This window comes from Ochotona princeps, chromosome 16 (assembly GCF_030435755.1).
Source record: "Ochotona princeps isolate mOchPri1 chromosome 16, mOchPri1.hap1, whole genome shotgun sequence".
Classification (NCBI taxonomy): Eukaryota; Metazoa; Chordata; class Mammalia; order Lagomorpha; family Ochotonidae; genus Ochotona; species Ochotona princeps.
Window position 1 is genome coordinate 55,744,739 of NC_080847.1, and position 25,334 is coordinate 55,770,072.

Sequence of the window (25,334 nt, forward strand, 5' to 3'; positions counted from 1 at the left end):
CAGAGCTTGCTGTTGTAGAATGAAGGTGCTGACTTGGTGGAGGGAAGACGGACTCGTGGAGACCAGAGGGGGCTGGAGCCCCGCCAAGTTGGGGGAGCCACCAGAACCCAGGGAGTCTGACACCCCCACTGGCCTGGGGTACGTTCCTTCCACGGGGCCCATGGTTACCCTGGCAGTGAGCCGGCAGGTGCCTGGAGGAACCCCTGAAGGGCGCCAGCTGGGAAATGGGGTTTCCACCCTGACCTGGAAGACATCCCCTACCAGAGGTCTTTTGGGGTCTCCCTCTGGGTTTGCATGACTGGGGCCCTGCCCCATGGGGTGAGGCCACCCTAGACTCACTGCCCCACTGGGAGGGGCACAGGGAAGAGCAGACTGGAGCTGCACTAGGGAGCCCTGGACCCCCAATGGGGGTCTTCTCACAGCTCCAGAGGCAGCAAGCTGGGGTCTGGGTGACAGGAGGCAGCTTCCCGGGTGGGGGGCTGCTTCCCGGGTAGGGGGCTGTAGATCGTGGCCACCCTCTCCCTGAGGCCTCCCACACCGTGGTGTCGCTATACACCCGTTTGTGTCATCATGGCCTCTTCATTTGTGTTAAGCCCTCTGCTAACCCCCGCATCTGCGGGAAGCCCCCAGCCCCAGCCCCTGACCCTGGAGGATATGCTGCAGGCTTGGGGCCTTGATACTGCAATGAGGACACAGCACAGCCTGCGGGGGGGGGGCAACTTCAGGGCACGTGGCTGGATCCCTGCTCAACTGGAGGTCCAGCGAGGGGCAGGGGGCTTGTCCAGGGCAGCTGAAGCCACAGCCCCTGTGTCTCCTGCAGCCTAGGGTGAGGACATGACAGGGATCCGGAGCAAGCTGCCTCTGGGATACCACACAACTCAGGCCTGCACTGATCCCCAGGGTAGGAGCAACAACACCCAGGCTGGCACCTGGCTCTCCCCCTCCCTGCCACTCGCTCGGCAAATACCACCCCCACCCAGGACTGCGTGTGCAAAGCCATGGCTCCGCCGTGGCCACCGTGGGTACACAAAAGCCGGGCTGGACCTGCAACCCACAGCCTCGGCCCTGGAGCTGCGCTGGCAAGCAAGCCTGGCCTACCTCGGGGGTGGAGGGTGGGACGAGGCCCCCGGCAACAAACCTAGCCCCGTTCTGCAGAGGCTGGAGCCGGCCTGGGAAAGCAGCCCCCAAATGACCTCTGCAGGAACTTCCGGGGGTTGGGAGTCCCCTTTGTTCTGCATGGGGGGGCCCTGGCCCCTGCATCCCATTCCTGGACACTGTGCTGACCGGGCCAGACTCTGATTCCCCAGGTGGCAAGCTCAAAGCGCCCCCTAGCTGCCAGGTGGGGTGCCCAAGGGTGGGGCGGGATCCCCCTGGAGAGCAGGGTGCCAACCTACTGGGTGCCAAGGTGGGGTGGGGTGGAGTAAGAGGGTGGGAGGGTGTGGGGAGCTACCAAGGGCATCTGCTCCCCGACTCGGCCCGCCAGCCCCCCTTCCCAAGGTGGGAATGGAAAGCGTGTCTTCTCCGGTTCCTCTTCTGATTTTATTTTATTTCAGGAGACTCCAGAGAGTTCCAGATCTTGGTGCCTGATGAGACTGTTGGCGCCGAAGGGAGAGCATTTCAAACCCAGCCTGCCTCACAGACAAGCCATGGGCAGAGCCCTCTTTGCCGGTAGTGCCTGGAGGGGCGTCCAGGCACGGCCCCTGAGCTGGGCCTGCACACAGAGAGGCTCGGCCGTGCAAGCTGTACCATGGCAAGCATGGGCCTTCCTGGTGGGGGGTGAGCAGAGCTCAGGGTCTCCAGCCAGGGCAGGGGCAATGAGCAGTGAGCCCGACCAAGTGCCAGGGGGGCAGCAATTCCAAGTCCAGGCCCGGGAGACAGCAGAGACACGCTGGAGGCGCCCGGTCAGCAACCGAAGCTCTTGTCCACCAGTGGGATTCCCTAAAGTGTATTTCTTGATGAGAACGGCAGGGTGATACAGAGATCTTGCAGGAGCAAGCCAGGTGCAAGGCAGGAGCGGGCCTCCCTCCTGGTCTCCCACTCCTGTAACCTTTATTGTTATTATTATTAAGAAAATCCGGGGGCTGATGCAGCAAGCTCACGTGCTGCTTGTGATCCGGGATCCCACATGGGCGCTGACTGGTGTCACGGAAAGCAGCAGGTGGTCGGGCCCCTGCACCCACGCGGGAGACCCGCAAGGAGTTTCAGACTCTCGGCTTGGCTCAGCCCAGCCAGGCTCTGGTGAAAGAGCTCTGTCTCTCTCTGTGTCTCTACCACTCAGATAGTTTTTAATAATAATAATAAGAAGAAGAAGCAGCAAAGTCCCATTGAAAAGCCAACGGAGGAGGAAGCGGCAGCGCCCCCTGCTGACGGAGCTCAGCAAGTGCACGCTGCAGAGGAAAATGCCAGTTTGGGGGTTCCAATAATGGGGCGCTGCAGGTAGAGCTGCCGTTGCGGACAACCCCAGCACACAGCCAGCCAAGGCAGGGGTCGATCCTGATCGGCAGCCCGGGGCAAAGAGAGACAATCCAAGAGCCCCCAACCCCGCCATAGGAAGGGAATGGCCCCATGGACAGCAAGGGGGTCGGCATGGACAGTGTGCCCGCTTTGTGTCGGGGTTCTAAAGAGACGCATCAAAGGCTCACGTGCTAGCTCGACGGAAGCACGTATATAAACACACACACGAACATGGGACCCTCGGTACCCGCACGCAATTGACTGCAGGATCCTGGCAGTTTGCAAAAGGTCCAGTGGGCTAAGTGGCCACTCCTTAGGCTTGCACTGCCCCCTGCAGTCCACAGCTGGTTACAGCGTGTCGCCTGTCCTGCCTCAGCTGCGGACAGGATGGACACGGAGACAGCCCAGGACGTGAGTTGCTCAGCAGGCCCACGCCCACGAATGGCCATGACAGCCCTGCGGGTGGGTCGCAAACTCCAGCGCCTGGATACTGATCTCCAGCCACTTCCTTACTGGTCTCCCTCTCTGCAGCGAAGTGTCCACCTCCGCCACCTGCTTAGTGGCCCTTCAGATGCCAAGCAAAGGCTCTGTCCTTGTCACTCCCTTCCCGCTCACTGACGGCTGTCCACGTCCCCCCACCCACAATGACAGATTCACGGTCCGAACAGCTCCTTCCTGCAGAACTTCCCGGAGCAATCACCCAGACGGCCCTTCTGCAGGGCATGTCCCGCCCCGCGTCCCCGCACACACCAACAGCTCAGCCCACGACCTCACACCTGTCACCCTGGCTTATCTCCTCGTCCATGCCCACCTGCAGCGGGACACGTGGCTGCCTCAGTTTGGCAGACCTCAGTCTCCCTGACAAACGCCACGAGGTGAAGCGGCTGGCCCGTGAGGGTCTTGGCGTCGGCAGGCTGACAGTCCCCTGGGTGGCAGCGTGGACAGGTGCTGGCCGGTGGCACACAGGAGTTCCCGGCCTGTGCTGGCGGCGACCCTCCTCTTTGGTCCCAGCCATGTGGGTGAAGGTGTAGTCACAGCTCACGGTGGGCTCCATTTTCACGGCTTGTTTCATGGGATTACTGGAATCCTGCTTTTGCTTTACAAATTGTTTGTTCTGAGTCTTTGCCCATTAAAAAAAAAAGTAATTTGGGGCCGGCACTGTGGTGAGCTGGGCTAAGCCATGAACATCCTATAGGGGTGCCAGTGTGTGTCCTGGCTGCTCCACTTCCAATCCAGCTCCCTGCTAACGAACCCGGGACAGCAGGCGGGGTGCTGGGAAGAACCTCTGGAAGAAGGGGCACACCCGGGGCCCCCCAAGCCAGGACACAGAGAAAGGGGGTCCAGGGACTTGGTATGTGATGATAGGCCCCCCTACACCCCAAACTGAAAATCATCCCCCCAGGCCCTCTCTCTCCACCCTCCTATATCCTGGGGAAGGACACTGCACCCCAAGGTGTTTTATATCATTGTGGAAGTAGACAGGGGAGCAAGTGTGTCCCCCTTCCCATGTCTGGATCTGAAAGAGGAGGGGCTGGAGCCCTGGGTGTGAGGGAGGAGGGTCTGGGCTGGACCCCTGGGTGTGAGGGAGGAGGGGCTGGGCTGGAGCCCTGGGTGTGAGGGAGCAGGGCTGGGCCCCTGGGTGTGAGGGAGGAGGGTCTGGGCTGGAGCCCTGGGTGTGAGGGAGCAGGGCTGGGCCCCTGGGTGTGAGGGAGGAGGGTCTGGGCTGGAGCCCTGGGTGTGAGGGAGCAGGGCTGTACCCCTGGGTATGAGGGAGGAGGGGCTGGGCTGGGCCCCTGGGTGTGAGGGAGGAGGGTCTGGGCTGGACCCCTGGTGTGAGGGAGGAGGGTCTGGAGCCCTGGGTGTGAGGGAGGGGCTGGACCCCTGGGTGTGAGGGAGGAGGGTCTGGGCTGGACCCCTGGGTGTGAGGCAGGGGCTGCACCCCCGGTCCGAGGGCGCGCTGGGGGGCGTCTGGCGCCGCTGACAGAGGGGCCTGAGGGGGAGGAGCCTGCTTCGGGCACGCGTCCCCGACCCCGGGTGCAGCGTCGGGAGGGGCGGGGGCCGGGCCGCAGTAACAAAGGCCTCTCCCTCGGCCGAGCAGCCCCCCCGGCCCCGCCTCCCCGGGCCCCCGCCTGCCCTGATTGGCCGCGCTCCCTGCCCGTCAGCGCCGCCCCCCTCCCCGGGTCTGCAGCAGCTCCGGCCGCCTCGTCGCGCCCCCCGGCCCCTCCCCCCGCCCCCGCCGCCCCCCGGGCCGGTGCAGCCGCAGGCGGGGTCCCCCTCCCCCTCCCCTCTCCCCCAGGCCTCGCGCGCCCCGGCCGCCCCCTCCCCTCCCCCTGCGCGCCGCCGCCGCCGCGATGCCCCCCCCTGCGCCCGGGGCCCGGCTCCGGCTCCTCGCCGCCGCCGCCCTGGCCGGCCTGGCCGTCATCAGCCGAGGTACCGCAGCGCCCGGGGGGTGGGGAGGCTGGGGCGAGGGGTGCAGGCGTGCGGGGCTGCATCCCAGGGCCGGACGGGGAGGCCCCTGCGCTCCCGGGTCCAGGCCCCGGAGGGGCGGGGGCGGCGTGCCCTGGCACGGACTAGGGTCGTCCGATGTCCTCCAGGGTGCAGGGGTCTGCCCCCTGGGGTCTGCGGCACGGGTCTAGGGGGTGGAGGTCTCCTTGCCTTTCCCCGGAACGGGCAGAGGGGTCGCAGACACGGGATCCCGGCTTCAAGGCAGGAATCCGGCTTGGGGGTCAGAGAGGGGGCTCGGACATGGGCGGGGGTCTGCAGGCAGGATATCTAGAACTGAGTTGGGATGGGGAGCTGGGTGAAAGCAGAGTGGATGATGCCCGTGGGGGTCTTGGCCTCTGGTGGGAGCAGGTCCCTAAGGAAGTCCTTGCCTGGGGCCAGGAGGTGTCCACATTGCCCTGAAAGGAGGGGAGGGGGCAAGCAGCCCCCTGCTGGGCCACCTGGGTGGGGAGAGTGTTGGCATTTGGGGGATGGGTGGGGAAGTCCAGAGATGTGAGGGACCCTGGAGTTTGGGGTGCTGTGCTAAGGACTTGGACTGTGCAGCTCTGATGGAATGTCGGGGTTCATGATGGAATGTGGAGATTGGGGGAGCCGGGGGTGGGATGAGAACTGGACAGGGAGGACATGGAGGAGCTGGGAGGGAAGGGTTAAGGCAGGGTCACTGGGTTCATCTCAGTCCTGCCAGCCAGGGGGGATGGGGTGGTCTTCAGCCGAGGAGGCAGCCAGGCACCTGTGCCCAGCCTGGGGTCTCCTTTCCTTGGGTCTCCCCAAAACAGGCCTGGCCAGCACAGCTGGTCAAGGAGATGCCTCCTGGGCACAGGGAGGACAGAGGCTGCCTATGGCAGGCCGCTGGAAGGTGTGCAGCAGGCAGGGAACCCGCCCCCCCTCCCCACAACTGCGGAGGGTCAGTCAGGGACATATAGTCTGGGGGGACCCTTTGGCAGAGACCCCCCAGGACCGTTTCAGAGAGGTGCCCACTCAGACTGGGTGGCCACAACACAGCGATGGGACCTGCTGACACCCACAGCCACACAGGCCTGACTGTCCATCGGCGGGGAGGGGAGTGGACCAGACCTCCGTGCTCACTTCCCCCAGTGGCCAGGGCCACCACAGCCTGCTGTGTGACCTCTCTCTCTGTCTGTCATCCTCCGAGGGCGCCATCCCTGGCACTCGCTGGGACCTCCCTCTGCCTGTCCCACAGCTCTGCACTGTCCACCCCTCTGTGTGCCTCACGCTGTCCCCTATGGCCAACACCTGACCTCCTGTCCTTTCACCCCTGCCTCCTCCTGGGCATCTCGGCCACCGCCACCTCTCCTAGCCCATCCTGGTCTCCTGCTGTGTCCTCCCCCTTTGCCTCTTTGTCCCCATTCTGTCCATCTCCCTACCCTTTTATCTCAAGCTAACTGCCCTCTCTGCCCCTCACAGATCCCAGACAGGACCCGCCCCCTGGGGTAGGGGTGGGATACCAAGTGCTTTCCCACCTCTGGCTGTTCTTGGGATCCCCACGTGAGAATTGAAAGCAAGAAGGGTGTGGCTGAGGCCACCCCAGCCACCCACCCAGGCGACAGACAAGCCCAGCAGCCTAAGACACAACACAGTGTCCTCGCCTGCCTCTTCTTGATGCCTCCCAAATTCCAAAAGCCTCCATGGAGAGAGAAGCCTCATCCCATAGGGAATCACAGGGAAGCCCACCATGCCACTGGGGCCCCCCAGCTCCTGAGAGAAGGGGCCGGCCGTGGGGTGCACCTCCCGTCGCTCCCCCCTCCGACACAAACCCAGCCGCTGCCCACCAAGGTCAGTGTCAAGCCCAGTCTGCTGGGCTTGCTGACACAAAGCAAGTCTGTTTCCGGGCCACTGGCCATGTTTTTATCCCCCACTTCACAAAACCTCCGTGGAGTCTGTAGGCAGGAATCTACCTTTAATTTGCTTTCCTGAATGTTTTATGCCGAGACACATGTCCACACTCATTCACAAAAGCAGCTCCGTCGTTGGACTAAAACATAATCCAGCAAGAGCAAACAGCAGTTCCCTCCGCTGCAGCTGGGGTGGGGGGGCTTCGTCCTGGGACAGCTGGGTGGGGGGAGATGCACGAAGTGGGGGCAGTGGGGGCAGTGAGCGGGAGCTAGTGTCCGCCCTTCCTGGATCTCACGGCGTAGCCAGAAGGAGAGAGACCAAGATGCAACAGCAGAAAACTTGCACGCATGAGCAGGTGGCTGCAGAGAGCAGCCTGGGACAGGGCTGGGTGGAGACCTGCTGGCCCCTCCCCATCCGCCCCCAGGGACAGGCTCTGCACAGGTCAGAGTGGGAATGAGACCCAAAGGGAGAGAATTAGCCATTAGGAGGCAAAGGCCCCTGAGGTGGGGATGGTGCCTGGGTCTGGGGCTCCCCGCTCAGAATCTGGACTCTCCAGGAGTCAGGGCTGATTGCAAAGGGGCCCAGACTCAAGACGGCGGCAGAGGAGGAGGAGGAGGAGGAGGAGGAGGAGAAGGAGGGAGAGGGGCAGGAGGAGGAGGAGACAGAGGACCATGCCCGGGTCTCCAGGTCCAGCCACACTTCCTCCTCACTACCTTCCCAGGCTCACGGGGCACTGTCTCGGTCCCGGCCCTGGCTCTGCCCCGGGTGCCCAGCACAGAGCAGGTGTCCAACTCAGGTCTTTCAGGTGGACGGTCTCCTCCTGCCCCCCCAACTGCACCTCCACTCACTAACCAGTGGGGAGGCTGCCCAGCCTGGGCCATGACCATGCTGCTCCCAGTGCGTGTTGATCTAAGCCCTGAACTGGATCACCCCCCCCACACACACACACCACTGTAGCCCCTCCCCACACCCCAGGAGGGGTGTACAATTAGCTCTCCCCTTCACAGGGGGGAAAACTGAGTCCCCAAGAAAAAATGCCTGTAGGAGCCTTGAGTCTGCCAACCTGGCTCTTCGGCTGCCTGCTTGGTTACACTGGACAAAGCCAGTGTAAGGACGGAGCTGAAGGAAGGAGTCACTGACCCAGAGCATGCTACAGCCCGGACACAGCGCTGGCCCCTGCCCCGGCCGGGCCCAGTGGAGGTGGTTGTCTGTAAGGACCAGGTGCAGCCAGGAGCACTAGCCTGGGCGAGCACTGATCTAATCACCTTGTGTGCACCATTGCTCAGGATTCCTTGCAAAAACCCTTGGAAGGAAGATCTCGCTCCCTCTCTCTCTCTCCCTTCTGGGGAAACTGAGGCTCAAGCTGCCCAGGAAAGGAGCTCGGGAGATGAATATCTGGCCTCCTCCGACTTGACCATCCAGTCTCCAGGAGCCATTCATTCCTCCCCTGAAACACTTCAGAGCAGGTTTAAACCTGGACCCAACTACGATTGAGACCCTTAAGGCACCACCGGTCAGAGAGAGAGAGGACCCTGTGGCCCCTAGGTCAGCCAAGTCCAGGGGAGTCCCAGTAGGCCCATGGGGTGGGGACTGTGCCTTGAACAGTCCGGGAGGGCCTCCTGGAGGAAGGGACATTTGTGTTAGGATCTTGAGGAGTGAATAGGAGTTTTTAAGTATGGAAGTGTGTCACAGGCGCCCTCTTGGGTTCAGTGAGTGTGTTTCCTGGGCCCCCAACGCAGGGGGCACAGACCAGAGCAGAGCCTCAAGCCGTGCCTGGTCTGATGGGCAACAGATGCAGTCCTGCAGGTATGTCCCCCCCAGGTGCCAGCCTGGAGCCAGACAGGGCCACAAGGTGACCAGAGGCACAGGGACTGGGCTCTAGGGAGGTCATCTTGGAACACATGATGGTCAGTCTGACCCAGAGAGGGCGGTCACACAGGTGGGAGGGCTCCCGGCGCTGCCGGGGTCCAGAGATTTTGTGAGATGGGCATGCAGGCCCAGAACTCCGAATCGCCAGGCACAGAGATCGGGACTTAGAGGATCCCTGGACGCCCGGACTCCTCCCACGGTTCCTGGGACTGTCACTCCCAGGGCCTCGGGATCCTGAGTGGCTGCTCACCGGGGTGGTGGGGACCCTACCTGGGCACCCTCCCATCCTGGACTGGCAGGAGGGTGAAGCTGGCAGATGCCAAGATGGGGGCCCGGGATGCTGGCCTTGGGGGTGGAGTCAACATTGGCCAGGGGCACATCTGTCTGTGGTTGGGTTGTGCCCGCCTCTGTCAGGCCAAGTCCCCCCAGAACCCTGATTCATGAGTGGTACTGTCTAAGCAAGTCCTGGATCCCCTGCCCTTGGGGCGCCGTAGACCACTGCCTCCTGCCATCACCTCCTGCAGGACCCCATCATTCCAGGTGCCTCTGGCAGTGCCCGGGGTGGTGGCTGTTGGCACCGGCAGGTTGGGGCCAGGGACACTGTGCAACACTCTACAGGGCTCCAGACACCTGCGGTGCAGAAGTTAGGGGACCCTGGCCCAGGGTGTGCCTGCGAGTTGGTGCACCTCTGTGACATAGGGCTTTCCAAGGTGGGAGAGTAACACAGCACTGTGGTCATGTGGGGTATGTGTGTGTGTGTGTGTGTGAGAGAGAGAGAGAGAGAGAGAGAGAGAGAGCCCATGGAGGGCTGTACATCACCCACGGACTCTGCAGACCCCTGTACAGCATGGCCTGGGACTGTCCCTCTGGGACTGGGCATAACAGGAGTACCCCTGGGAGAGTGGTCACTTCCCACTGACAGGCTGCTGGGCGTGTGTCTGGGGCAGCATGTGTCGGTATGGCTGTGTGTACGCCAGACTCTCTGTAACCATCTGTGAGACGTGTGTGTGTGTGTGTGTGTGGCCAACCCCTGTTGCTCCCGGAGGCTACACAGAGCAGCATCCACGGAGTACAGGCGCCCCGGTGGGGTGAGGCTGGGGAGACCCAGCTCAGTGGCCAGGGGGCCCAGCCCCAGCCCTGAGGCCTGGCCTGGACTGCTTGCTGCAGCAGGCCCCGCCCAGATCTGTCCTGAGGGGCCTCTCTGATGGAGAGGACCCCCGGGAGTCGTTGGGGCAGCACGGGCAATTAATTCATTAGATTAATTAGTCCTCGGCTGGGGGCAGGGCTAGGGCCCTCCGGCTGCAGCCGGCCAAGGTCATGTAACCATCTCCCTCCCTCCTCTCTGCCTGGTGTCTCCTCCTTGCCTCCGCCTGCCCAGCCCCCACTCCCTGGCCCAGGTCCAGCCGCTGGCCACGGTCCACAGAGGGATGGATGGTGGCAGAGCCAGACGCGGGCGGGCGTGGGCGTGCCCTGGCGAGTGTGCTCTGTGGAGCATGGGTGTGCCCGTGTGGCTGTGTGTGTCTGCTCACTTGTGTTCCGTGTGAAATTCCTGCATGTCGCTGCTCTGACGTATGGTTCTTGGTGTTTCTGTCATGTGTGTTTTTGTGTGTGTATGATCTGCGTATCTGCCCGTTTCTTTGCAAGTCTACCTCTGTGTCCATCATCAGCACATAGACACAGTCCTCTGTTTTACCAGCACGCACACGTGCCCGCATGTGTGTTGTGCGTCTGTAGCTGCAGCTGCGTAACTGTGAATTCCTGCATATTAAGTTATCCGGCACTCCGGGTGCACTGTGCGTGTGCCTGTGTGACTTGTGCATATACGCCCAAGAGGCATGGGTCTGCGTGTGTGGGTGCGACTGGGCCATCGCGGACCCATGCATCCACAGGAGCCCACAGGCAGGGAACGCTGTGGGTGTGTCCCCATCTGGGCATGTCTGCCATGTGTGTCCCTGAAAACACCAAGGAGGATAGATGGGCAGTGCCACCAGCAGGAGATGTCTGTCTGCAAGGGGGTGCATGGTTGTGTGCACATGCCCTGCCCACGCTGCAAGGCTGAGCTGCCCTCCCACCCACCCACAGGGCTGCTGTCCCAGAGCCTGGAGTTCAACTCCCCGGCTGACAACTACACAGTGTGTGAAGGGGACAACGCCACCCTCAGGTACCTCTGCCACAGGGAATCCAGGCCTGAATTCAGAGGCTTTGTCCCTCCTCACCCTCCCGACTCTGGGGACATTCAGGCACGGGGAGGGTGGCCCAGCAGTGGCCAATCTGGTCGGGTGTGGACTCTGAGCCGGCTCCCTGTCTGGCAAAGGGACAGACAGGAGAGAGGAGGCACTCTGGGGGTATTCACTCTCTCACGCGCACCTGCTTCCGGGCACAGCACAGCCTCACCTTCCACGGGCGACAGTCTGAATGCTCATCTCCCAGACCCTGCCTCTCCTCTCTGGGGCTCTGTCCTCTCCCAACTCTGGACCTCTGTCCCCCCACCTGGTGACTGTCTCTTCTTTCTCTGGGTCTCTGTCCCCTCTCTCTCTGAGTCTCTCTCTCTGGGTCTCTGTCCCTCTCTCTCTCTCTCTGGGTCTCTGTCCCCCTCTCTCTCTGAGTCTCTCTCTCTCTCTCTCTCTCTCTCTCTCTCTCTCTCTTCCTCCTTGAATCTTGCCTTTATTGAGATCTCTGACACAGCACCCTCAGTAACCCCCAACTCTCTGCTGTGCTCAGTCTCGCCTCTTCCAACTCCCTGGGGCTGCAGTGTGATCTGCCGGTATCTCCAGCCTCTGCCCCCCCCCTTGCTGGCAGGAATGGAGGGTGGAGGTGACAGAGCTGCGGGAGTGAGCAGACAACCCTTCCCAACCCTCGCCTCCACCCCACAGCTGCTTCATCGATGAGCACGTGACCCGCGTGGCCTGGCTGAACCGCTCCAACATCCTGTATGCTGGCAATGACCGCTGGACCAGCGACCCCCGTGTGCGGCTGCTCATCAACACGCCTGAGGAGTTCTCCATCCTCATCACGCAGGTGGGACTGGGTGACGAGGGCCTCTACACCTGCTCCTTCCAGACACGCCACCAGCCATACACCACTCAGGTCTACCTCATCGTGCATGGTGAGCCCAGGCTGGGAACCCGGATGCGCGGGGATGGGGATGGGGAGGTGCACCCGCCTGGTGCCACCACCCACATCCGTGGGGTTGTGGCAGGATGGGGGGGCATGTTCAGGAAGTCTGCACTGAGTGGGCGCCTGCTGTGTGCAGACACTGTTTTGGGACTGGAACTCCAAAGCAGGGCTCTGAGAGTGCTTCCCAGGCAAAACCAAAAGCAGATGGGGAATGGAGAAGGACGTGGACCAGGAGGTGCAGAGAGCAGAGATGGGGCTGGGGGCAGGGCAGGGATGGGCCAGAGCTCAGGAGCCCCCACAGTGCAGCATCAGAGGGAATCTGGGAGACAGATGGAAGCCCCTGGGACAGGGAGCACTGAGTGGGTTGGCGGCACACCAGATGGCCACCAGCTGAGACCCTGGGCAGCCAAGAGTCCAGCCTGCAACTGGGGAGGGGTGCCGTTACTTCCAAGCACACAAGGTGCCACCTGCATTTTGCACCCGGATCTCTCCCCGTGACGCACTGGGCCATCCTGACTGCAGACACGTTCCCGTAGGAGAGAGGAGAGGACAGAAAACACGGCAGCCGTGACATTGAGTGATGGCACATGGCGAAGCTGCCTCCCCGCCCACCGGGAGGGGGGGATCCAGTGGGCAGGCTTTAGTAAAGGGGTTAGAATCTACGGTGCACAGCACCTCATGAGTGTTAATCCAGTTACCGAAAAATGGACATTTAGGAAACCACAAACAGGGAGTTAAGGAAGACAGACCCCAAAATATAGTCTGCAAAGGGCAGAAAGGCAATCAGTAATTCACAGAGAGGAACACACAGAACACCCGTCTACACAGGGGAGCCAGTAGACCAGCCGTCTACACAGGTAGATCAGCCACCTGTGTAGGGCAGCAGGTAGACAGCTGTCTACACAGGAGAGCCAGTGGCTTGGCAGCCACGCCCACCGCTGTAGCAAACACAGAGGGCTTTGGGGCAGAAGGGAGAGATAGCGCAGGTGTGGTGTCTGCCAGCCTTGCCTGTAAGGATGGGATCTTAGGGGGCACCCCAGCCCCTCCCTGACTGCCCCTTGCCCGCAGTCCCCGCCCGCATTGTGAACATCTCTTCCCCGGTGACCGTGAACGAGGGTGGCAACGTGAACCTGCTCTGCTTGGCTGTGGGGCGGCCCGAGCCCACGGTCACTTGGAGACAGCTCCGAGGTGAGCACCCGAGCCTGGGCTCCGGCCCCCCGCGGCAGGCAGCCTGGGCCCTCTACACTACCACCCGCACACCGCAACCGGATGCCCAGGCTCCCTCCCTTGCTCCCGCCCTCCCTTCGTATGACTTCATTTCCCCCCTTGGTACTCTGACTCCACCAGCCCCCAGACCCTTCCCCAGTCTGTGAGTCTCCGGGTTGGGGCCTCTGCTTCTCTGACCAGTCCCGGCTTGCGCTCTGTGCATGGCGCGGTGGGGGGCTGACAGTCTCCTGAATGGAGGTCTCTAACAGCTAATCCCTAAACCAGGCTCCAGCCAGGGCCCAGGCCACACCCCTGCCTCTCCTGGGGGAGGATGCTCTGGCCCAGCGGTTCTCACAGCAGGTGGCTGTGAGACATGCATATTCTCTGACCTCAGGGCTGCTCTCCCTCAACCCCAAGACCCCCGGCTCAGAGTTTCTCGCCCAGGTGTTTCATTTGGGTCTGCAGTACCAGACCCCAGACTCCCGGCTCCCCTCCTCCCCTGAGCGCTCTCCACCCCTACCAGAGCTGAGCCATCAGACCCTGGATGTCTGATTCCTGGGAGCCCCGAGTCCTAAGCCTCCTCCACCCACCCCACCTCATTCCACCCAGCTCCTCCGGCCCCCGGGGCACTCCAGGCCATGCTGTGCCCGCCCCGCTGATGTGTGTCTGTGTTGTGCCCGTGTTGTCCCGTGTTAAGTGTCTGTGTCCGGCCCCGCCTCCCTTCCCCTCGCCCCCCCACAGATGGCTTCACCTCGGAGGGCGAGATCCTGGAGATTTCCGACATCCAGCGTGGCCAGGCTGGCGAATATGAGTGCGTGACGCACAACGGGGTGAACTCGGCGCCCGACAGCCGCCGCGTGCTGGTCACAGTCAACTGTGAGCCCCCTTCCCCTGCAGGCGGGAGGGCCCCAGGCACGGGGTGGAGGGAGCGCACGGGGCTGCGCCGCTCCTCCACCTCCCTGGTCAGCACAGGCCGCTGAGCCTCGTCCTCCGCCAGATCCTCCGACCATCACCGACGTGACCAGCGCGCGCACAGCACTGGGCAGGGCCGCCCTCCTACGCTGCGAGGCCATGGCGGTGCCACCCGCGGACTTCCAGTGGTACAAGGACGACAGATTGTGAGGACCGCCCCGGGGCCAGCGGGGGGCCGGCGGGCTGCAGGGCGGGCAGCACAGGGAGACGGTCCTGGGGCTGAGGAGGGCGGGAGCCTGGGCCCCCTGGAGGACAGGGGCTGGGGGCGGGCGGCGCGGAGATGGGGAGGGGGGCTCTGGATGCTGTAGCTGGAATCCGAAGCTGGTGTCCCCGCGCGCAGCCGGGGTTGCATGGGTGGGGACAGAAGTGGGCCCTGCGCTGCGCTCGGCGCCAGGGTTGCGGGTCCCTCCCTCCCCGGGCCGACCTCCGACCCCGGTCTTCCGCAGGCTGAGCAGCGGCACAGCCGAGGGCCTGAAGGTGCAGACGGAGCGCACCCGCTCCATGCTTCTCTTCGCCAACGTGAGCGCTCGACATTATGGCAACTACACGTGTCGTGCCGCCAACCGGCTTGGAGCGTCCAGCGCCTCCATGCGACTCCTACGTGCGTCCATGCGCTGTGGTCGCGGTCCCGGGGCGTGGGTGGGACCCCCGACAAAGCCCTGTCCCCAGACTGAACCCCGAGTTTAGACCAGAGGCGCACACTGAAGCCTCCGGGGGCCTTCCGTGTTGCTGAGCGCCCTCTCCAGGCTGGGAGCTCTGGGCGCAGCAGTGTGCCAGAGACCAGAGCTTGTAGCTTAGCAGTGAAGCAGTAGACGCCCCAGCGCATCAGGCACCAGCATTTTTGCAGCACTGAGATCTTAAGTCCGAAGCGTCCCCGAAGGCCCCACAGATCCCAGGCGTTTTCAGTGCGAACGTCTGGCCATCTGATTTCGTGTGATCGGTCTCACAGTTCAAAAAATGCCTAAAGCCATGGCCAATAGCCGAGAAAATGACCTGTCGACCATGTGTACAGCAGGGGCGAATTCCTTGCCAGCCCCCAAGACGGCCCATTTATGTATATGCAGACTTTGCAAAACCCGAAGCAGGGGGAGAAAAAGCCAAAACGTGAGAGAACCTCCGAGAGGGGAACTTCTCATCCCGTCCTTGTTGCACACCGGCTGTGGTCCTGGGTCTCGCTAGAGACCAGGGAGAGAGTGGACAGACGCGGTTGGAGATGGAAGCTTCTAGATGGAGTTCACCGGCGGCCAGCCTCTGCTTTGGGTGGCGGCTTGGCAGAGCTGGGCTTTGCAGCAGCTCCCTCCTCACATCTGTGTTCACAGAAGATTTTGTTCTTGTGAGAACTGCGGGCGGGCAGGTGGGCGAAGACCCCTAAGTCCTGTGGTCTGGCCCTGCCTAGGCAGCCAAACACAGCTGTGACTCAGAACCCAACACATCCACAGCAGGCTACTTAAAAAAAATTGTTTATTTGAAAGGCAGTGTTAGACTAGAGGCAGAAGGAGACAGCTCCCACCTGCTGGTCACACCCCAAGTGGCTGCGGTGGCTGAAGCTGCCAGCCTGGAACTCTTGGCGTCTCCCTCATGGGTGCAGGCCTCCAAGCACGTGGGCCGCCCTCCACTGCTTTTCCTAGGTTCCTTAACAGGGAGCTGGGTGGAAGTGGAGCAGCCAGGACTCGAACCCGTGCTCCTGTGGGATGCTGGGGTCATAGGCAGCAGATGCCGGCGCCAATAGCAAGCTGAGCTTTTAAGTGGATAATCTGGTGCTTTTAAAACATCCAAGTGGCCCTGGGTATAAAACAAGGTCCCCTTCAAGAAGCCTAGATGCTGGCAGGAGGGCGCCCTGCACAGTCTGGGACCTCAAGGGCAGGAGCGCAGCCAGCTGGGCCCAGGGAGTGTCAGCTGAGGAGTATGAAGGCTGGCCCAGCAGGAATCTGCAAAATGTCAAAGATGGACGGGTTATACCAGTGAGAGAGGAGTGGAGGGAGCCCAGCACCCGCCGGGCCCCAGGGACACTCTCCGGCACCGCGCCCAGGGGGACACGGCCCCAGGGTTCCCTTTGTGATCCTGTTTCTCTTCCCACAGGCCCGGGATCCCTGGAGAACTCTGCACCCAGACCCCCGGGGCCCCTGACTCTGCTCCCGGCCCTGGGCTGGCTGTGGTGGAGGGTGTAGGCACCGAGCAGGGCAGCCCGCCTCCCCTCGGGCAGGGGGCCTCGGCCAAGTGCGTGGGAGAACCAGGGGGAGCAGCGCCGTGGGTCTCGAGGGGGCAAAAGAGCTCTCGGCCATTGAGGAAGAGGAGGAGGAGAAGAGGAAGAGGAAGATCTTTAGAGAACCCATCACTGTGAGGAATAACGCAAAATTATGCATCTTTCTACAGCCATTCTCGCCACCCGTTCACGCTTCCGACTGTGGCCCACCCATCCCCGGGCACCCACACCTCTCCTAGCTCAGGCTGTCCCTGGCTTGTGTGTGAGAGTGTGAGTGTGTGTGTGTGTGTGTGTGTGTGTGTGAGTGAGTGTGGAGGAGGGGATGGGGCCTCCCTCTCTGGTCACTCCCACATCCTTGCCTCCCACCCTGCTACCTGTCCCCTCTGGCTGGAGGTAGGTATGGGAGCTTCTGCTGGGTGAGGGAGGGGCTCCCTGCTTTCCCCAGTTTTATGCACGCTGGCCCTTCCCTGTGAAAGGCCCTGGCCTCCTCTGCTGTTGAACCACTTGTAGCCAGGGGCCCCAGCACTGGCTCAGGTGCCTGAGACCCCGCCCTGGCCCCTGCCCCCAGCCTGCCTCCCCTGGACTCTGGCTCCTTCCTGGGCCGATCGGTGCTTCCATCCAACAGGCAGGCTGGTGATCGCAGCTGCAGCCTGCCTCAGTGCTTTGCCCTCCCCACCAGCCCCCCAAACCTGTCACCACCCCCTTTGCCACCTGCAGTACCAGCTGGCTGCCCTGGAGCCCTGCAGCTGGTCCACTCTGGGTGGGCTTGTCTGTCTCCTGCAGCTTGGTTCTACCCCCCAGGGCGGACCTGCGTGTCCTCACAGACACACACACACACACACACACACACACCAGCGACTGTGATCAGCAATAGGCCCCCTGGGCTCCAGCTGTCCTGTGGCCGGTGACTGCCTGGGCGTCCCCGGGGTGGGGTGGAGTGGCTGTTGTCAGGCGGGGTGCTGGCTCAGCACATGCCACCCACACACAGTGGGGGAGCAACGGCGTCACACAGACAGCCTTGAGCCATTGGTCACCAGCTCCTGTCAGCACCCAGAGCTGTGGAGAGGGGAGCCGGGAGCAGGGGCCAGTGACTGTACCTCAGACGGGGGCGTGGGCCCCATCCCGCATTGTCTTCCATTCCCAGGGTCCAGGGCTGGGGAGGGGGCGGGGGCGCAAGGGAGGGCGAGGACCCTGGGGGCCGTGTGTTCCGACTCATGGGGAGTGTTGAGACCACCACACCAATAAACGCCTTTTTCCAAAGTCTTCGCCTGCTGGGGTCAGTGTCGTTGATGGCGGGGGTTGGAGGGGGCACAGGGCAGGGGTCCCTGGGGTCATTCCTATGCGCCCTACCCACTCCCTGGACCTGGTTTCCCCTTTGATACAGTTGGAAATGACCATCACCCAGGAAGCCCCTGATGGGCTTCAGCCACCAGACACAGCCCATGTCCTCCCATGACTAGTTCAGAGGTAGACAGACGACTGCTCTCAGGGTGGGGGTGTCCTCCTGCTAGGCAGCATGGCTCAGGGGGTTCTCCCTTCCAGGGAGAGGGCTCGGGGCAGGGGGCCAAGCCTCTGGCATCACCAAGCCGTGTTTTCCCTCTCAGGGGCTCGAAGGGAAATGACAGCCAGGGTTGATCCAGGACCCGAGTCAGGGGGAGGGCTTGAAGGCAGAAAGGAGCGGCTGCATCCGGGTTCTGGACGGCATCCTTGGCTGTACAGCCGGTAGCAAAGGCGGCGTCCGGCCAAGGTTAACGCAGGCAGTGAGCAGGCAGCTATGGCTGCAGGAAGCGTTCCGGCCAGGCGGGTGGGACCACTGTGCAAGCGTGTGTGTTGAGTGAATAAGCAGCTCCGGCGATCAGGTGTGCCTGAGGGAGACGTTTCCCCTTTACAGCCCACCCCCACCCCTGCTTTAATTATTGATTTGCTTTGGTTAGGGCTTGACAAAAGTGATTCCATTTTTCTTCTTTCACTAGACATAAAGGGACGCTTGCGTGTTGACCAGAGAGGGAAGGAGAGAGAGAGGGAGAGGTAAAGGAATATGTGTATCAGAAAGCAGCTCTGTTCCTGCCCTCTAACTCTCGTTTGTGAAGATGTAAGGAGTGGAGTTACAACAGCCTTGTTGTCACATGAGGCCACGCACACAGGCAAGACATCACGTATGACGGTCAGGAGCCCAGCAGGCGACTGGGGTGGGAACCAGGGAGACCTGCCAGTCTCGGCCTCTTTCTCCTCTTTATAATACAATGAAGATAAATAAATAAAACCTTGTTTTTTAAAAAAGAAGGAAGCAGCAGCAGGAAGTCCAGTCCTTGCCCCGCTAACCAATCTCGGTTGGCCGCCTCCACCTGCCGGCTGCTCAGTCTGGCACTGAGGTCACGGCGGGTCTTGGCTTTCCCGAGGCTGATCAGTTTAGAGTCGAAGCTCAAGGCTGCGTGAGTGACGAGGCACCTTTGGGTGAGGAGGCGTTAGTCCAGGGAGGGTGGACCGAGAGAGGACCGGGTTCAGGTATTCTGTGATAGTAATGGTGATCTCGGGGCTCGAGGGCTGAACACGGGGGAAAGAGAATGTTCCAGACTGAACACACGCCAGGACCAAAGGCCTGGAGGAACACTGGAGTTTGTGCTGCTCAATGGAGCCATGGTCAGAGGGTAGGGTCAGGGTATGGCCAGGGCAGTGTCAGGGTGGGCGGAGCCAGGGCAGGGGCATGGCCACGGTCAGGGCAGGGCCAGGGTGGGAGGAGTCAGGCCAGGGGCGTGGCCATGGTCAGGGCAGGGGCAGGGTGGGAGGAGTCAGGACAGGGCTGTGGCCATGGTCAGGGCAGGGGCAGGGCTATGGTCAGGGCAGGGCCAGGGTGGGAGGAGTCAGGGCAGGGGCGTGGCCACGGTCAGGGCAGAGTCAGGGTGGGCGGAGCCAGGGCAGGGGTGTGGCCATGGTCAGGACAGGGCCAGGGTGGGAGGAGTCAGGGCAGGGGCGTGGCCATGGTCAGGGCAGGGCCCGGGTGGGAGGAGTCAGGGCAGGGGCGTGGCCATGATCAGGGCAGGGCCAGGGTGGGAGGAGTCAGGGCAGGGGCGTGGCCATGGTCAGGGCTGGGGCTGGGCCATGGTCAGGGCAGCGGTGTGGCAGGACTAGGGGTGACGACGTGGGTCCTGCCTGTCTCAGAGTCCCGGGGTGTCGCTGGGAGCACACTGTGGGACACAGGAGCCACGCCTGCTGGGCTGCACAAACTCAAGAGGCAGGGAACGGAAGCCCCACTTTGGGGGGTTCAACCTTCCATCGTACAAGTGTCACCCGACAGCTTCCTGTACCGGCGAGGCTCGCTCACACCTGCGTGGCTATCCGCACAGCCTTGGGGCCCCTGCCTGGGGAGGTGGCTGGCCTGGGGTCCGTGGCCTAGGAGAGAGACAGAGCTCCCTTAGAGAGGGGGTGCATGACACCAGGCTCACCCAGACTAACCACGTTTCAGCTCTAGCCACAGACTTCCAGAAGCTAGCTGGGCTCCCTCAGGGGAGGTGGGGAAGGGGGGAGCTAAACCACATGACAACTCGACTTTCACCCGCACCCACCTGGTGGGTCTTGGCTGGGAAAGGGTCCGTGGACGGGGCTTTGGAGGGCAGGGCCCAGGGGGTCTGCACTGGGGTCACACTCGGCTGCTGCTTCCGCGGCGGGGAGACCACAGGTGCCAAGGTAGGCGGATGCTTCTTCAGAGTCTTGTCTGAGAACCGGGAAGAAGGGAGACACAAGGTTGTGGCTGGCGGCTCCCACGCACCCACCCAGCCACGGAGCGGAGCATCACTTTGATTGGTTGCTAAGCAGGGTAGGAAGTTGGGACAGATGATCCATGGCTGTGCTGACTGGTTCAGCCACAAGCCTCTCTCCCTGAGCCCTCCCTGTGGGCCTCACTCACCCCGGAAGCGACACAGGCAGCAGGTACACAAGATGAGAAGAGCCACCAGCAGGGCCAGGCCCAGCAGGGAGCCCAGCACGATGCCAGCGATGGCCCCGGGGCCCAGGGCCGGACCTGCAGGGAACACAGGGAAGGGAGAGGAGGGGTGTGGGGTGGGCAGGCAGGGGCCAGGTTTCCTAAGCCTCCGGCTCAGCCTCTGCTGGGGGCAGACCCCGGACCCCAGCCACCTCCTGCCCCTCTCTGTTCTCTGCACAGCTCTCCCCAGGCCCTTTAAGGTGCAGTGAGGGCCATGGTGTGCCTGCCTGATACGGGGCCGGGTGGTGGGGGAACAGGTGGGACAGGTGCCCCCTGTGGTCCAAGCATCACTCGGAAATGAATGTAGTGCCAAGAAATGCTGGGACGGGAGCATGCTATCACGCCAACGTGGTGGTTAAAAAGCCCAAGGAAACAGCACTGGACTAGACAGAGGCCTGTGGGAAGAGCGTCCTGGGGCAGGGAAAAGACTGAACAGCTGCTCTGAGTACCAGGAGGGAATCCTGGCGGAGGTGCCAACAGCCCCAACTTACTGGCCTGGTACATCCGGCTCTGGGATGGAGTTCCTGGCTGGGTCCCCAGGGTGGGCAGCACCCGCAAGGCCCAGGTGCCAGGGCTCCGAGGAGGGAGGGGCAGCACGGCCGAGCGCTCCCGGGGCCCGAGGAGGAGCAGTGAGATCCAGTCCCTGGAGGCCGCGGCTCTGCCCAGCTCGGGTCCCTCTGCCCGCGCCTGGATCTCAAAGCCGCTGATCACAGCCCCACGCTCCACATCCCACGTCAGCACGGCTGCTCCCTGGGCTTGCTGCAGCGTCCAGGAAGAGATGGACGGTCCTGGACATGAAGGGAGAGCAGGTGCATCCCTGGGTCCTGGGAGTGTGTAAGGGGGAGAACCAGAGCCCGGACCCCTGGTGTGAGGGAGGAGGGGCTGGGCTGGACCCCTGGGTGTGAGGGAGGAGGGGCTGGGCTGGACCCCTGGGTGTGAGGGAGGAGGGTCTGGGCTGGACCCCTGGGAGTGAGGGAGGAGGGGCTGGGCTGGACCCCTGGGTGTGAGGGAGGAGGGGCTGGGCTGGACCCCTGGATGTGAGGAAGGAGGGTCTGGGCTGGACCCCTGGGTGTGAGGGAGGAGGGGCTGGGCTGGACCCCTGGGTGTGAGGGAGGAGTGGCTGGACCCCTGGGTGTGAGGGAGGAGGGTCTGGGCTGGACCCCTGGGTGTGAGGGAGGAGGGTCTGGGCTGGACCCCTGGGTGTGAGGGAGGAGTGGCTGGGCTGGACCCCTGGGTGTGAGGGAGGAGGGGCTGGGCTGGACCCCTGGGTGTGAGGGAGGAGTGGCTGGACCCCTGGGTGTGAGGGAGGAGGGGCTGGGCTGGACCCCTGGGTGTGAGGGAGGAGGGTCTGGACCCCTGGGTGTGAGGGAGGAGGGGCTGGGCTGGAGCCCTGGGTGTGAGGGAGGAGGAGCTGGACCCCTGGGTGTGAGGGAGGAGGGGCTGGGCTGGACCCCTGAGTGTGAGAGAGGAGGGGCTGGACTGGACCCCTGGGTGTGAGGGAGGAGGGGCTGGGCTGGACCCCTGGGTGTGAGGGAGGAGGGGCTGGGCTGGACCCCTGGGTGTGAGGGGGGAGGGGCTGGGCTGGACCCCTGAGTGTGAGGGAGGAGGGGCTGGGCTGGACCCCTGGGTGTGAGGGAGAAGGGGCTGGACCCCTGGGTGTGAGGGAGGAGGGGCTGGACCCCTGGGAGTGAGGGAGGAGGGGCTGGGACCTTTGACCTGCCCCTGGAAAGGTGGGGGCTCACCTGTGAGTGTAATCTGGTCGCCCCCTGCGCCCAGCGCCCCGCTGCACAGCACCGAGTAATTCCCCAGGTCCCAGTCCAGGCTGAAGTTGCCGATGAGGAGTTTGCGGGCGTCCGGGCTGAGCCGCAGGCGCCCCCCGCCTCCCGGAGCCAGAGGACGGCCTTCGCGGGCCCAGGACGGCCGTGAGGGTGGGGGGCAGCCGGAAGCCTCCAGCGCCACCTCTGCCTCCCCGGACGGCGACTTCTCCACCACGGCGTGCAGCAGCACCTCGCGCGGGGCCTCTGCGGGGCGGAGGAGCGTCCTGGAGGCCATCCCGGGCCCCTCACCCGCTCCCTCGGCCAGGCCAGACCCGCCCCTTGCTCACCCGGGGTGACCGTGCAGGTGCGCGTGGCCACCAGGTGCTGGGCCAGGCAGGTGACGCGGATGCCGCTGAGCCGGGGGTCGGCGGGCACGGCCACCTGGAGCGCAGAGGGCGCCGGCCCCGCGGACACGCCCTCGGGGAGGCCCTGGAACCGCAGGGAGGCGGCAGGGACCCCGCCGGGCCACGAGCAGCGGAAGCGGAGGCTGCGGTCCCCGGGGCCGCCTTCCACCGAGCACTGCGGGGACCCGGGGGGCAGATCTGCGGGGTGAAGGGAGAGCCGTGGGGTGGGGGGTGGCCCCGCCGCACCTGCTCCTCCTCCGGCCTGGCCGCCCTGGACCCAGGCCTCAAGGTGTGCCCACTACTGAGCGTGGCTCCGCCCCATCCTCGCCAAACCCCGCCCACCCCGCGTGCTGACCCCGCCCTCAGCCCCGCCCTGTCCCCGGTACACCACGCCCACCCGCGTGGGCCCCGTCCTCAGCCCCCTCCCCGTCCACGCCACGCCAGGCTCACACAGAGCACTGACCCCGCCCTCCGTCCCCTCCCCGTCCACGCCACGCCCACACAGAGCGCTGGCCCGCCCCCGCCCCGTTGACCCCGCCCCCGCCCCGCCCACCCGCACTCCACACCCTGTTCCTGCCACGCCACGCCCACCCCGCGTGCTGACCCCGCCCCAGCCCCGCCCCGTCAACGCCACGCCCACCCCGCAGGCTGACCCCGCCCACAGCCCCGTTGATCCCGCCCACCCGCGACCCCGCCCCGCCCCCTCACCGGCCACCGTGAGGTTGAGCAGCGAGCGGCGGCGGCGACCGGTGCGCGGGTTGGCGGCCAGGCAGGCGTAGGCGCCGGCGTGTCCGGGGCGGACGTCGGGCAGCAGCAGGCGCGGCCCGGCGGGCACGGCGGCCTCGGCGGGGTCGGCCAGGCTCCAGGCGATGTCGGCGGGCGGGCGCGAGGGGGCGCTGCAGCGCAGGGTCACGGTGCTGCCGGCCCTGACGAAGCGCGCGGGCGCCGGGTCGCGGTCCGAGGAGATGCTGATGACCGGGGCGTCCGGGCCGTCTGCGGGAGGAGGCGGTCGGGACCCGGCGGGGGCCGCCCCTCGCCCCTCGCCGCTCGGCCGCGGCCCTAAGCGCCCCCGGCCCGCCCCTCGCCCCTCGCCCCCCGACTCACAGCACACGCTGACGTCGGCCGCCGCCTGCGCCCGGCCGAAGGGGCTGCGGACGCTGCAGGTGTAGCGGGCCTGGTCTCCGCGCACCGGGCGCAGGATGACCAGCTGGTCGCCCAGCGCGCGCACGCGGGCCGGCTCGGCTCCCTCCGGGTCCACCGCCGCCTCCAGGGCGCGTCCGTCCCGGCTCCAGCTCAGCTCCCCGCGCCCCGGCTGCCACCCCACGCAGCGCAGCCGGAGTTCGGCCGCCCCCTCCTCCGTCTCCGGGGCCGGGGGCTGCACGGACAGCTGGGGCACGGGTTCTGGAAGCGGAGGTGGGACGGTGGCGTCCGACTCAGGCTCCGCTCGGAGGGAGCCGGGTCCCCAGCCCCTTCCTCAGTCTGGCGCCCAGGTGCACCTGCCTTGGTCACTCCCTCGCCCTAGGCAGGGACCACCCCTTCTCATCTCGCAGAGGGCCGCTTACCGTACACGCTCACCGTGAACTCTCGGATCTGCACCGGGACCCCAGCCCGGATGACCTCGACTGTGTAGACCCCCGCGTCTTCCAGCCGGGCAGAAGCAAGCTCCAGCCCGCCCGAGATCCGGTCAAATCGCAGCCGGGCACGGTGGGCAGGGTCCAGACTGCTGGGAGGGGCCTCCGGCCCCAGGGCCCCCGCTGCCAGGGTCTTGGAGCCCCGGCGCCAGACCACCAGAGGGATGGGGGGCCCGGGGCTGGGGACTGGGTCCAGAGGGAACCGGATGGTGGACCCCACCAGCACCGCCAGAGGCCCCTGGGCCTGTTGTGGGAAGCTAGCGACCTGGGGGTCCCCCAAAGATACCTTGGACTGGGGGTTCAGGACAGCGGAATCAAGGTCCAGCTGCCCAGGGGGGGACTTGGAACCGGGGTGCCGGACAGCTCCTGTGGTGTGAGATACGGGAGCAAAGGGTCTGGGAGCCCTGGTGGTCGTGGAGAAAGGAGCCCCCCCGGGGTGGTCAGCAACCGTCTGGGACCCAGGGATGTCAGACCAGACGGCATCTCGGCCCTCGGTGCCCACGTCGGACCACACGGAGCCTGCCACCTGGCTTGAGTTCAGGGCCCCAGCGAGCCAGTCGGAATCCCCAGGCTTGGCAGTTCCAGGGGACGGTATTTTTGGATTTGGGGGCTCCGTGGGCGGTTTCCAGCTGGGGGCTTTGGTGGATTCCAGCCCCTGGGAGGAGAAGTTGGTTTGTGGGGGTCCTGGAGTGGCTCTGAGGGGGAGGACCCCTCCTCCAGAGGCTGTGGAGAAGAGCAGACAGCCGCGTTGGGGGAGGCTGCTGGGGAGGTGGGCAGGGGGCCAGGGCAGAGGAGGCCAGGCAAGGGGGCTTACCCAGCAGCAGGAGGACCCGTAGAGCCGGCGCTGTGTCCATGGTGCTGGCCGCACCTCCAAGAGGACTCTGGAGTGAGACCCGGGGTTTGTGTGGTCGCTCCCGGGCCGGACGAGTCCAACAGGCCTGGTGGCTTAGCTTCCTGGGCGGGGAAGGGAGCCAGGCCCGGCGGGCAGCGGCGGGTGGCGCTGGCATCCCCCACCCCGGCTGTCTGCTGGCTGAGCCGCCCACCCCACCCCATTTATCTTCATGACAGTCTCCATGCACGCTCGCCATGCCTAGGGGAAAGATGGGGAGAGCCTTTACCCCCAGCAGACCAGGGGGAGGGGCAGGCAAAGCCAGGAAGACTTCCTGGAGGAGGAGGGTGAGGTGACCTTCCCGAGAGCCCCACCTCTGATGCCTTCCCTCCTGGCCACCGGGTATCCACACCTCCCGAGGTTCCTTGTTGCTCCCAGAGCCAAGTCTCCCCACCCAGTCCTCTCTACACACCATCTGTGTCTCCCTAAATTGCCCTCTTCTCTCTGCCCGACCCCTGCTGTGCAGCAGGTGGGAGCATGGCCCCCTCCCCACTGTC

At 64.3% G+C, this 25,334-nt stretch overlaps 2 protein-coding genes and 1 long non-coding RNA gene across 3 annotated transcripts; 2 read left to right on the forward strand and 1 right to left on the reverse strand.

Annotated features, from left to right (window-relative positions):
- The first annotated feature begins 17 nt into the window (after positions 1-17).
- Positions 18-1,667, forward strand: LOC131482297 (uncharacterized). The gene is made up of 3 exons (XR_009246875.1): positions 18-138; positions 821-1,220; positions 1,564-1,667. It is a non-coding gene; the product is annotated as an uncharacterized LOC131482297 (long non-coding RNA).
- Positions 1,668-4,799: 3,132 nt separating this feature from the next.
- On the forward strand, positions 4,800-16,904 carry IGLON5 (IgLON family member 5). Its single transcript, XM_004597137.2, has 8 exons — positions 4,800-4,884; positions 10,762-10,840; positions 11,553-11,785; positions 12,865-12,984; positions 13,744-13,878; positions 14,000-14,120; positions 14,421-14,575; positions 16,054-16,904. Exons 1-8 carry the CDS (start codon positions 4,806-4,808, stop codon positions 16,140-16,142), a joined length of 1,011 nt encoding a protein of 336 aa, XP_004597194.2. The 5' UTR covers positions 4,800-4,805; the 3' UTR covers positions 16,143-16,904.
- Positions 16,905-19,418: 2,514 nt separating this feature from the next.
- On the reverse strand, positions 19,419-25,036 carry VSIG10L (V-set and immunoglobulin domain containing 10 like). The gene is made up of 10 exons (XM_058673955.1): positions 24,997-25,036; positions 23,880-24,893; positions 23,422-23,718; positions 23,026-23,310; positions 22,261-22,515; positions 21,899-22,177; positions 20,648-20,944; positions 20,082-20,195; positions 19,741-19,889; positions 19,419-19,567 (listed from the first exon to the last, which is right to left on the reverse strand). The coding sequence occupies exons 1-10, from the start codon at positions 25,034-25,036 to the stop codon at positions 19,496-19,498; spliced, it is 2,802 nt and encodes a 933-aa protein (XP_058529938.1). The 3' UTR covers positions 19,419-19,495.
- Between the last annotated feature and the right edge of the window lie 298 nt (positions 25,037-25,334).